The 12,247-nt window shown below is 43.1% G+C and overlaps 1 protein-coding gene across 1 annotated transcript in view; it reads left to right on the forward strand.

Moving 5' to 3' along the window:
- STYK1 (serine/threonine/tyrosine kinase 1) overlaps positions 1-8,574 on the forward strand; it is a 31,937-nt gene extending 23,363 nt beyond the window's left edge. The window contains exons 6-9 of the mRNA XM_019548571.1: positions 4,059-4,267; positions 4,554-4,594; positions 5,729-5,825; positions 6,030-8,574. Coding sequence (XP_019404116.1) covers positions 4,059-4,267; positions 4,554-4,594; positions 5,729-5,825; positions 6,030-6,234 — 552 coding nt within the window. The 3' untranslated portion in view covers positions 6,235-8,574. The remainder of the gene's footprint in view (positions 1-4,058; positions 4,268-4,553; positions 4,595-5,728; positions 5,826-6,029) is intronic.
- The last annotated feature ends 3,673 nt before the right edge of the window (positions 8,575-12,247 follow it).

Genomic DNA, 12,247 nt, shown 5'->3' on the forward strand with positions numbered 1-12,247 from the left:
TCACTGAAACTCTGACTGAGCCTGCGCGAGAGTGAGAGCTGTGAGGCCACTGAGCTTGCGCAGGACAAAAAGTAGGTCACTTGTGATTGACAGCTAGCAGGTCGTTCAGGGGGCACATGCTGGAGGCCTGTCTGTGCTTGACAGTTTCAACTCCCTGTAATGGCAGCACCAGCTTTAAGATATTTCCCTGACACTAGTATATTATGTAAAAGATGGGTCATTCTATCATTATCACTTCTTAACAAGAATGAGGCCTGCTCAGTGGGGCACCTGTCTTCAGAAGAAGACTGAATCCCAGCTGGTTAGGAGTGACTAATGTTTAGGCCTCAGCCAAAAGACTAAACTCCAAGGAGGTGTGGAGCTTTGGAAATACTGTCCTTTGAAAATTGTTCCAAATCTCCCTGTTGTTTAAGTTTTCCCACTAGCCAACTCTAGGCTGCTCCCACGTAACAGGTGGGGCTTTTTGTGTATGATCCCCTGGAGGCACCTGACTCTCCTCATTGAGTGTACGAGGAGCCCAGGCACCTAACTCCATTTCCTCCCATCACTGGGGCCAGGCAGCTGATTTTTAGGTCTTGTAATGGTCAATCTGGAGGAACCTGAAGATGTCTTTCAGGACCTGATCCTGCCCCTATAAGAGCTAAGCTTCCCAGGCACAGTCTTGGTGGGGGCCTGAGGAGCATTTGTTGCTGTGCAGGGCCAGTAGAAAACAGACGCAGAATAAAGAAGAACACTTGCATGTGTTTAAGCACCAAATGTTCACTGAACACTGTTATATGTCAGGTCAGCTTGTTAAGTATCCATGTCTTGTCTGGCTCTTTTCACCTATCCAACTATCCATATCTATAAATATGTTTCTCTACTCATCTTTCATTTGTGGTTTATTTGACTATGTATATTTCCATCTCCTTTTCCAGTTCTCTCCACTCTTGTCACACATGATATCCATTCATCTTTCCTCCATCCTTGCAACTCCATAATCTGTCATCCTTGCTATACACTCCGATCCTTAACTCCCACTATCCACCCAAGTCAACAAAACCTTCTATCCGTCACCTTTGCTTTTTAATCACCTATTCACCCTGACACTACTTCTGTTTGGGTGCTTGTTCCAATTCCCAGGCATTATCAATAGATGATAATCTAACTGTCTATAAACATCTGCTCTTTCAAGGTGAGCTAATAATGCTAATGGACTATGGGGCATAAAGTAAGAGCGGTGTTAGAAGGTATGGTTCCATTTCATTAGAAAGAAGCTGGGGTTCATCCACACCTTTCCTCCTTGCTAGGATGATTGTCTGATGTATTGCTCAATCCTTTGTCTCTAGGATGTAATGACAATGGATGGTATCCCATATGACCTCACTGAGAAACAGGTCTATAAGGTTGGGCAGCAAGTTGCAGCAGCTTTGGTAAGTCTGAGCAGATGTGGTGCATTTATCTTTCTTTTTGGCTTCAATTCTGAGGTCACAGGGAGCCAAAGGAGGAGAAATCCAGAGTTACATCCTCTAACATTAAGTGATTGCACAGGCAAACTTTTTCTGCCAAAAATAATGCATGCTATTTTTACAGAAGAAGCAAAACTCCAAAGGAGTATGTTCCCTCTGGCTCCAGTAAGAAAAGATCCAGGGTCATCTTATTTTTATTTAAATGTGGTGCTATTAACACTTGAAAGAGCAAGAGTTATTCTCATTCTATATCATAACAATCTATATGTTTACTTGCTGTAATCTTAGAAGCTGATATTTACTTTGAAAAAACAGCAGTTCATTCCCAGGGAACATTAGAGTTTTACATTTAAGAATGAAAATGGAGTAAGTGATGGTTACACAACAAGGATGTGGAAAAGCTTGAGAGAGTCCAGAGAAGAGCCACCCGTATGATCAGAGACTTGCAAGGCAAGCCATACAAGGAAAGGCTGAGGGACTTGGGTCTCTTCAGCCTAAAAAAGAGAAGGCTGAGTGGGAACTGGGTAGCAGCTTACTGCTATGTCAGGGGAATACCTCAAGGACTTAGCGAATAACTGTTCACCAGGGCACCCTTCGGGAAAACCAGGAGTAATGGCCACAAACTCCTGGAAGACAGTTGCAGGCTTAACACAAGGAAAAATTTCTTCTCAGTTAAGGTGTTTAGAATGTGGAATAAACTCCCTCCAGAGGTGGTGCAATCACCTATCCTGGAAATCTTAAAGAGGAGATTGGACAGTTACTTCGCTGGGGTCACCTGACCCCAGTTGTCTTTCCTGCCTAGTGCAGGTGGGCTAGACCTGATGATCTTGTGAGGTCCCTTCCAGCCCTTACAATCTATGAATCAATGAATGTATGGTTCAGGAAGGGGACTACTCTTCCAAAAATCTAAGATCCTTTCTCACTGTAGAGAAAAATTTAGAGAAACACAGATCCAAACAAGTATTAGGCTCCTAACTGGCATTTAGGTGCTTAAGTCTTCTTTTCTCTAGGCTCTTTCCATTTTTTTAGGCCTTTAGTCTTTGTGTGTGTCAGACTTTTGTCTGTAAAAGGGGAATAATAATCCTTTCTTTGTCTGTCCAGTGTAATTAAACTGTAAATGCTTTGGGACCAAACTTTCCCTTACTAAGCATTTATACAACACCTAGTGTAATAGAGGTATAATACTGGTTTGAATAACCAGAGGGCATGTCAACACATTCATTAATGTGCTGCAATTATGGCACATTAAGTTTAGTACCTGTAGTTACAGGGTACCTGTACATGAGAGTGGAGGCTGCTCTGATGCACTGCAATTACAGCGCATCAGAGCAGACTCAATTAATTGAGTCTACTGAAGCATGTTAATTATTGCACTCCAGCAACCTCCCCCGTCTCATATCCTCACGCTTAAAAATGGCAGTGGGGGTGCTTGAACTAAAATTTGTCGAATGACTTTTAGTTCAAGTGCCACAGCTGCCATATTGCAGTGCGGGGAAGCTGATAAAGGAGACACTGAAGCTCTTTAATTCACTGCCCCCCACATGTAAAAATTCCCACAGGTATTAACTTAATGCACTGTATTCTGTGCTCCTGCACAGTAGCACTGGAACATTGGGGGGGGAGGGGGGGGGGTTTGTGACACTAATGTGCAGTAGACTAATTCTATTGAACATTAGCTCATTAGCATGGCTTTTGCCATGACACGCTAACACACATTGGAATTGGCGCATTTAGCGTCTTGTGTAGACATGCCCAGGTAGTATGTGAATACAAACAAAAATATTTCTCCTTGTTGAAAAAGGGCTTGTGAATTCTTCATGCTAAGCAACAATGTTTAGAATTCATTATTAGGGAAAGCTCACATGCCCTCCTGTTCCTCCATCTTTATTCAGGAGACATTCATTTAAAGCTATGAGGGAAAGAAGAGGGTACAGATGAAATGGGAAAAAAAGGTGAAGCCAAGCCAAAAATAACATGGAAAATTTTAGGAGGACAATGGTTTCTCCTTCTAGTGGGCTTTCCCTCTATTGTGCCCCTCTACTGGAAGGCATCTCATTCCTGTCACTCAGAAATTGCAGAGGCTATTACCTGCCTGTTAGTGAAAAAGGAATAGTTTTTCCATTAGTGGATTTAACTTATATTAGAGAAAAAAGATGTCATTAGACAGATTTTTCCACTTAGTAGGAGTGGGCATTTTTTTGTTTAGTGTACTTTCACAAGGGCCATGAATCTCCAGTGTGGGAGTTTTTTCCATCCAGTTCAACCAGGAGTTACACCTCCCTCCCCTTTCTCCCAACTCCTGGTTAATATTTTCTACACAGGTGACCACTTTTCAGTAAGTGGGGAAAGCTGTTTCCTATAGAACTTTGTCTGAAAGGCCAGAGGCCTCAAGGAAGCAAAAATTATGTTGCATTTTCTGGGCTTAGTCCCTGAAGAATATCTTTCGTCAGCCAAATGTTCCTCCTGCTATTATGCAGGTATGCCAGGTAAACTTGCCACACAGGTAGGTGCTGGAGCCCCCAGTACTGTGGGTGGGGCAAAGGGCACAGTTGAATTGAAGTTTTCAACCAGCTAAGAAACCCACTGGACTCTATTTATTTTTTCCCCCAGGATTTTCTCCAGCAAAAGCAACTTGTCCATGGTGACATTGCTGCCAGGAACGTCTTGCTCCAACATGACTTCACTGCCAAACTCTGTGGGCTAGGCCTAGCCTATGAAACCCACACCTATGGGGCCAAGTCCATCACACAGATTGTGCCACTCAAGTGGCAGGCACCGGAGCGACTCCTGAAGAGACCTCCCAGCATCAAGGCAGACATGTATGATTTTCGAGGAGGGGTGAAATCTCACAGGGCTGTCAGACCTGACTTATCATTTACTCTACCCTCCATGCTCTGACATCCAGTGTAGAGTGATTAATTACCAGTTCCATTGTATGACTCAGCTCCTCTCTCCTACCAATCATCTCTCTAGCTCATATCCCCCCCCCACCCCGTATCATTATCATGCATTTTATAATTAGCTACCTTGCTTTTTCATTTGTTCTCAGACAAGAATGGGAATATAACACCTAACATTGTAACTGGCATTTTGTTTTTCTTGCAGATGGTCCTTTGGAATCTTACTGTATGAGATGATTACGTTAGGTAAGGGACTAACTAAAACCCTAAGGGAGGAAAGGACTGAATATCTTAAGACAAAAGTTAGGGCCATGGAAGACTAAAGTTAGGTATCTAAGGCTAAAAACAGACATTGCGAAGAACTCAGACCACAACTGGTCCGAATGCATGTAACACTGTGGTTTCCTATTTGAAATCACTGTGTTTATTTTGTGAATCAGATTTGCACACTTAACAGTGCTAATAATGTGTGGCCCTGAACAGCACCCTTTCAAAGATCTCAAGTCACCCCAGGGTGCTGCAGCACCTTGGCTGAGAATTGTTCTACGCTGTCAGGCCTCTGACTGAAGTTCTGTTGTAGAAGCTGTGATGGTCTCTTACCCACAGGGTGCATCTACACAACATGTTTACTGCAGAGTAAACTAATGAGCTCTGCAGTAAACATCTTCGCATCTACATGTACAGGGCTATTAGGCTGGAGTAAACCCTGCAGTAGTGTATGTGTAGATGCTGACCCATCTGGCTGGTATGAGGATGCTTTAGTGAGGGGGCTGCCTGCTGGGAAGCCCTGCACTAAAGCACCCTTGTGCCCCAGCCAGCCCTTCTGCAGTATATTGAGCAGCATTGGAGCTCCCCTGGGCTGGCAGGATGAACTCCTGGACTCCCTGCCACCTGGGGTTGCTCCAACCTGGCTCAATGTGCTGTGGTCCTGGGTGCATGTGAAGATGTGGCACCCAGGAGCAATAAAATCTGGCATGATAAGCACTAGAGTTTATTGTGTTGCATTAATATGCTTGTGTAGATACTCCCACAGAGAAGCATTTAGTGTCTGCGAGCTTGCCTATCTTCTCCTAACTAGACACATGGTCAAATTATATTAGGTTGTTTCACCTCACAAATCAAGCCCCTGAATTTCATCTTTCGCCAGATTAAATCCCTACTATTGGATATTGCTTGTGCTCTGTGCAATCATCTTATACAGCCATCAGATGTCACCCTTGCACAACCTGTCATTCAGTCAGAGAACATTTCTTAGAAGGGGCTGGGGAAACTTAGTTTAGAGCCTGGCTTGTTTTTTATGTGTGTGGGGGAGGTGGTTTTTTTTGTAGGAGCTGGACTCTGGTAATTGTTTTCCATTGTGGTGTTTGTTTCCACTCTCAGGGGCTCCCCCATACCCTGAGGTGCCACCTCCTGACATCTTGCAGCATCTGCAGAGACGGAACATCATGAAGCGGCCTTCCAGCTGCCAGCCAGTCATGTAAGTGTGGAGGTGCCTCTTGGTCATCACATGAGAGACTGAAGTAGGGACCTCCACAGGCAAAAGTCTGCATTGTTACAGCATAGGAGACAGCTCTGGCATTGGGGCTGTGACAGTTCACATCCTCTGTGGACTGGGCAGAGAACTTTTTTGGGAAAAAATATCTTTGTATTCTCATTCCTGGCTTCTTTTTCTTTCTTGCAGGTATGGCATCATGCAAGCCTGCTGGCAATGGAATGTGACTGACCGGCCCTCCCCTGCAGAGCTGCTCCAGTACCTGCAGAAAGCAACCAAGACCAGCAATGATCATGCTGTGCTGCAGGTGCCTGAATTGGTGGTGCCTGAACTATATGCCAATGTGGCTGGCATTGATGTGGACAGTCTTACCACCGATTACACTGTTCTGTGAGAGAGGTTTGTGCATATAGGAAGGACTGGATCTCCTGCCTTTCTGGGAGTATATGCTACCACTCTTGCTGTAACTCAGGGTGCTGGTTGGGAAACATTCCTCTCTTTTTATAATGCAGAACATATTTTGGGTTCCTTCTACTTGAAGCTACTTAGTAAGAACTGCAAGGGGCTTGTGGTTCACCACCTTGGAGTTCAAAAACGCATCCTATGGTACTCAAACTCTTCTGTATATTGTGATCAACTACCCTGAAGGACACATGAGCCTGAAACAGTTGTTTTCATGGGCTCATGGTGGTGTTCAATTAGGAAGCTGAACAGAATGCTGCTGGATATTTGAATGGAAGACATTTACAACCCAGAAGCACTCCCACAGCATGAAGAGCATTTAGATGGTAGAACAATTTCTGTCAACCTTGACCTTTTTCCATTTGTGCAGGTGAGGAAGAAGAAGCAGCTACCTGCAGCTCTGGCAGGTATGCAGCGAGCACATGAAGGCTGCCTACATGTACTTTCAGAGTACATATACCAAGGATGGAAAGGAATTGTTCTTGTTCCAAGGAATGCAATTGGAAAGAAACTGAATGAAAGGGAATGAAAGGAAAACTGATGCTGACAATCATGAAACATTTCCAAAATGGAAGGGTTTTAGGACATCGTGCCAAAGGACGGTTGGAAGCTCCATTGCTTGGATATTTAAAAGATACCCTGTAGAATAAAATTCAGCATCCAGCACTGCAGAGACCCAAGAGATAAGAAAGTGGATGGATGAGATGATAATCAAATAAGTATATTTTATCTCATTTATTGACTGAAGGGCCATCCCATTCAGACCACTTGTGACACTGCTTGTTAATTGTTCCTCAGGTGCTGTAAGCCATAGCTAAATGCAGGAAAATGTGCACTTTTATTGTGATAAGACAAAATAGCCATGTGTTACGGTTTGGAATAGAAATTGCTGTATTCATTTACTACATTTTTTTTCATGCAGGCCTATTTCTTATTTGTGGGGTTTTGGATTCAAAGGCCCACTCCAGGGTAAAAACAACAACTACAAAAAACTCTACCCTGCCTCAAAATCTCAGGGAAAATTTTGACTGAGAGCTAATTCTCAGGGAAGGAATGTGGTGAAGGTTTATTTCACTTTATTTGGACAGAACAGGTGACTTATTTGTATGTTTCTCCTTCCACACCCTTTCCCCCAGGAGTACTTCCAATTTCAGTCATGACACAACTACTGTGAAAAGGGCATGGGGATGATGTAGGTACAACAGAAGATTGGGCTACTGTGAAAATCACCTGTGATGGAGAATAACTTGGTGATGACATCAGTGTACAGATAGAGTTGTAACAGCCCACAGTTTGCAACATCACGTTGTGAATAGTGTGGTGAGGATATGCCTTCTGTGTGAGTAATACAATTCTGTGATTATATACATATAATGTGTAATTACCATGGCAATGAGATATTATCTGTTAGAACAGCATGCAACATGTCTAATCTCTGAGCAATGTGCCAACACCTAGATATAGTAGATCCAGAAGGAGTGCAGTGGTGGGATTGTACCCTGCTTTGTGGACCTTGCTGTAGGAACAGCAGTCTGCAAATCAGGAAAGAACCCATCCCCTGCCCACTCTTGGCACACCCTTTCTTCCCTTCCATGCTCAATGGCACTCCTCTCTTTCCTCCCATTTCCTGGTCCCTCTCTCTACTCATGCATATGGTGCAGGAAGGGGTCAGGGAGATCCTGCCCACCACCATTGTTCTGGCCACCCTTGCCTTGCTACAGCTGGGTTGCATGGGAAGTGGCTGGGTGGGGAGCTGAGCTTGGCTAGGGACAGTAGCAGTAGGAGGTAGTTTCCCCTTCTGGATCCAACCTATCCATTTAGGTGTTCTGTGACAACACAAATGCTCTGGAAATAACTGAGATGATGAAGCCATGTTCAACTACCATGTTTGACGTCATGATTCAGTATAAAATAAGCGTGACAGAAGACTTTGACCAGAACACTTAACTTATATGGTATCTGTTGTACAAATGGACACTTCTTATTGTATATTTCAAGCCTTGCCTACACTATAGATTCTAGTTACCGTAGCTAAACCACTGATTTTACACTTATGTACTGGTAATTTAGTCAAGATAAGGGTTAACTGCTCCTGTTCAACCCCCACTGCATTAGTCTCATTTGTGTCCACACAAGGGGTTTGTTCCAGCACAGCTATGTTAATGGCTGAAATCTTAATATATGCCTAGTTTTCTTCATGTCAACTGCACCTCCCAGGTGCCTGCGTAGAACAGGGTTAAATCTTTTTGAATAAATATACTATGGATTTGTACCTGCTTTATATATTTTATAAAAATTGACCCACAAATTTAATCAGGAACTGTTTGGGAGTTAGATTCTGTTAAACATTTAAATTCCTACAAAACTTGAAAGCTGCTCCTTTTCAAGTTAGCAGCATTTTGAGGATGCCAAAAGGCAGAGTTAACTGGGTTCAACCAGGGTTTTTTCCACCGTTTCTCTCTCTTGCTTGCAGCCTCCAGCAATTAAGATCTAGGAAAGCTCTGATTCAGAGGCTGTATCCCTAATTTGCGATCATTTCAAAAGAAGCAGAATCAGACCCTGAGTAAAGAGACCTTCCTTGCAATATTTTCATTGTCTGTCTGTCTGTCTCTCTCTCTCTGTTTGTTTGTTTTTGTTTGAGCTGGAAGTAGTGTGAGGACCATCCTTTCTTCTGGTTATATAGGCACTTGCAGCCAAAAAAGGCAGAGGAGGAACATGAAAACGATTGTATTTTAGGAATAATATGACATGAACTTTTGGGTGAAAAGTTGATTTGAATGTTATCCAGTTCATTCCACATTTTTACAACTAGCCTGACTTTGAAGCAATCCTAAACATTTATGGGATATGATGAACACATAGGAATTGATAGAACCCTAACTACAAATGACTATATTATTGATTAGTGTTTCAAACTTGGGTTGGACCTAGACCCCATGGCTTTCAAGGGCACTGGAGGTACATGAGCACCTTCTGAGGCCAAGTATGAGGCCTGTCAGCCATGTTGAATTCCAGGAGCAGATGGGACTGGACAAATGTTTCCTGTTGGAATGGACTTTCACCAAAAAAGTGAGTTTTCAACCAAATTAAATTTTAACTAAAGGTCTGCACAACATTGAGGCCTTCTTGAAGAATCAAGCAGTTGAAAAGTTTTGGCCAGGAAACCTAAATCCTTTGGCCAATAATTTTTGGCCAAAAGTTCGGTTTTGTCCAAGCTTTTCAGTTTTTGGCTGAATACTTAAAGCTTCTGGTTTTTAGCAATAAGTCATTTTTTTCTATGGCAAGCTAACCCATCTACAGCAGTTCAGTTTAGTCCAATTCTTCTTTGGAGCGTTTCCAGCTCTACAACCTCCTCAAATACGTGGAGAGCCCAGGGCTCAGTCAGATGTAGATCTCCTTGATATTGCAGTCCTAATCTTTTGGTAACTGGCCAGGATCCATCAAAACATTTGAATTAGTAGTTCACTTTCCTTCAGATGCAATAGCATATTTTGCTTTCATAGTTTGATTGATATTACTCACTGTGGCGTCCTTTACTTAGTGGTGAAATTATTTAATTGGCTCCAGAACAACTGTGGTAGAATTGTATCCTGCTACAATTTCTTCCTCAAACAAGGCAATATGTAAAAAACAAAAAAGAATATGGGTATTGCATATTGGGACTATTATGAATATTGTGTAGAAGATGTATTGGCAGGGCCTGAGGATCCTTCTCTGATTGCTGGTGCACAGAAGTAGGTCACCCTGGTAAATGACCAGCAGATGTGCTGCCTTCCTTCATCAGAGGTTTGGGGGTTGCAGGGACAAGCATATGCCTTAACAGGAGAGAGTTTCTGTTTGAATCGCTGTGGTGTGAACAGCCCATAGCATGCTTTGCTGACATTTTAGTGTGGTTTTTTGTGTTAATGCAGACACGCAGTATGCCTGAACATTTCAGGGGTAGTAGAGTTGTTGCTAAAATTTCTTACACTGTGAAAACTTTCAGTTGATCAAGAATATAGATGAAAATCCCTAAAAAGAGCTGTTCTTTCCCAACACTGGTAAATTTCAGGAACTTACACACATCATAAAAATCATTTGAGAACATTTTTGCATAGATGTTATGAATTTTTATTTGGGAGGGCAAAACAAGGATGTCATTGCAAAAAGGCTTCTGGATTTGCCAAATATTCCCTCTCAAGTGAAGAGTCTCCCATGTCCATGTTACAGAAGAATATTCAGAGAAAAGGAACTTCTTGGTTGTAACTTTCATGTGCTTATATTTGTATAGCTGTAAAGAGATGTCAGGATTCTGTTTTCCATTAAATGGAAGGAATTTACCTTTTTTGTGGGGGAGGGGCAATATGCAGTTTTTTCTATTTTGTGCAAGAAATCATTTCAGCTTTGAAATATCACAGAGAATTGCTGTTCCCTGTTTCTTACCCATACTTTGCTTTTTTCCATAGTTTTTTAATTTATCTGGAAATAAAAGAAACCCCCTCCAAAAATGCATAGTTGATTGCTGTATATGAAAGCCACTACAAAGGTCCAGAATCACTGTTCACCTGGTTTTCTAGCTTTCCTCCTTATGTTGATTAACTGTCAGAGCATGGACCAGTGTTACTGCCACTATAAGAGCCAGTTACAGAACTGAAACCATCCAGCCCTGGCATAACTAATAACACAGATGTGTGGGAGTAGAGATGGGGCCTTACTGTGGCCATGCAGTGTTCACAATTCCCTTAGCAGGGATGTGGGGATAGAACACCTTGAGAGTGGGCAGCACTGGCAGAAAAGGGTGCATAACCACCACAGTTGGGGAGTGAGATACTTCAGAAGATTTCTTAAGCATTCCACTAGGACCATTACAGACCATGACCATCATAAACTCACTAGGGGGGACCAGAAGGGTTTGGGAGAGACCTTGTTTTCCCTAGCGCCCCCTGGCATAACAAGGAATAATGACCACAAGTTGTTGGAGAGTAGGTTTAGATTAGACATCCGTAAGAACTACTTCACAGTTAGGGCAGCTAGGATCTGGAACCAACTTCCAAGGGAAGTGGAGCTGGCTCCTACCCTGGGGGTCTTTAAGAGGAGGCTTGATGCCTACCTAGCTGGGATCATTTGAGCCCAGTTTGCTTTTTCTCCTGCCCTGGCAGGGGGTTGGACTTGAAGACCTATAAGGTCCCTTCTGACCCTACTTCTTTGATTCTATGATCACTTTCTCTCCTGCCCTCAGCAACACCCCAGTGTAGGTGGTGATGGAAACTCCCCTGCCTCCTAAGGGACAATGAATTTTCTGCTGGATGCAATTCTGGGCAGATCCAGAATTTTGAACAGGGCTATGTAGGTGGTATGGTACATCATCACATAATACAACACGGACTTTTCTCTAATTGAGAAGACACTAGAAGCTTTACTAATACACTTCAGGCTTAAGGCTATATTATTCAGTTTAAGTGTAGTTTATTATTCAGTTTAAGATCCAAGCAAAAACAAATATCATTGAGTTTGGGAGTGGGGTGCATGAGGTTGGAGCAGGCACCCAGTGCCAGGGGAATGAAGCTGTCATCCCCAGCCTTGCCATGGACAGAACTGGTCACGTGGGTCCAGACACTCCACCATGGCCCCGAAGTGCTGTTGACCTGTGGGGTCAGACCAACCCTCAGGATCACATACACACCCCCCCAAGCCAGCCTAGGCACATACATACCTATCACCAATTCAACCACATACACACACCAAAAATTAGACAACAATCAGTTGTCAAAACCCACACACAGATCCCTAATTTGTATATGACGCACACAATGACATACATATTCACCAGCTCACACACACACCACCCACCTATACATACACACAGGTGAATTCCTAACTTGAATGGTATGGCGTGTAATGTGTGCGTTTGGGGTACCTGGGAAGGTTAAGTTGAGAGAGAAAGTGTAGGGAGTGAAAGCTGCTGG

This window comes from Crocodylus porosus, unplaced genomic scaffold, assembly GCF_001723895.1.
Source record: "Crocodylus porosus isolate Cpor-Errol unplaced genomic scaffold, CroPor_comp1, whole genome shotgun sequence".
Lineage (NCBI taxonomy): Eukaryota > Metazoa > Chordata > Crocodylia > Crocodylidae > Crocodylus > Crocodylus porosus.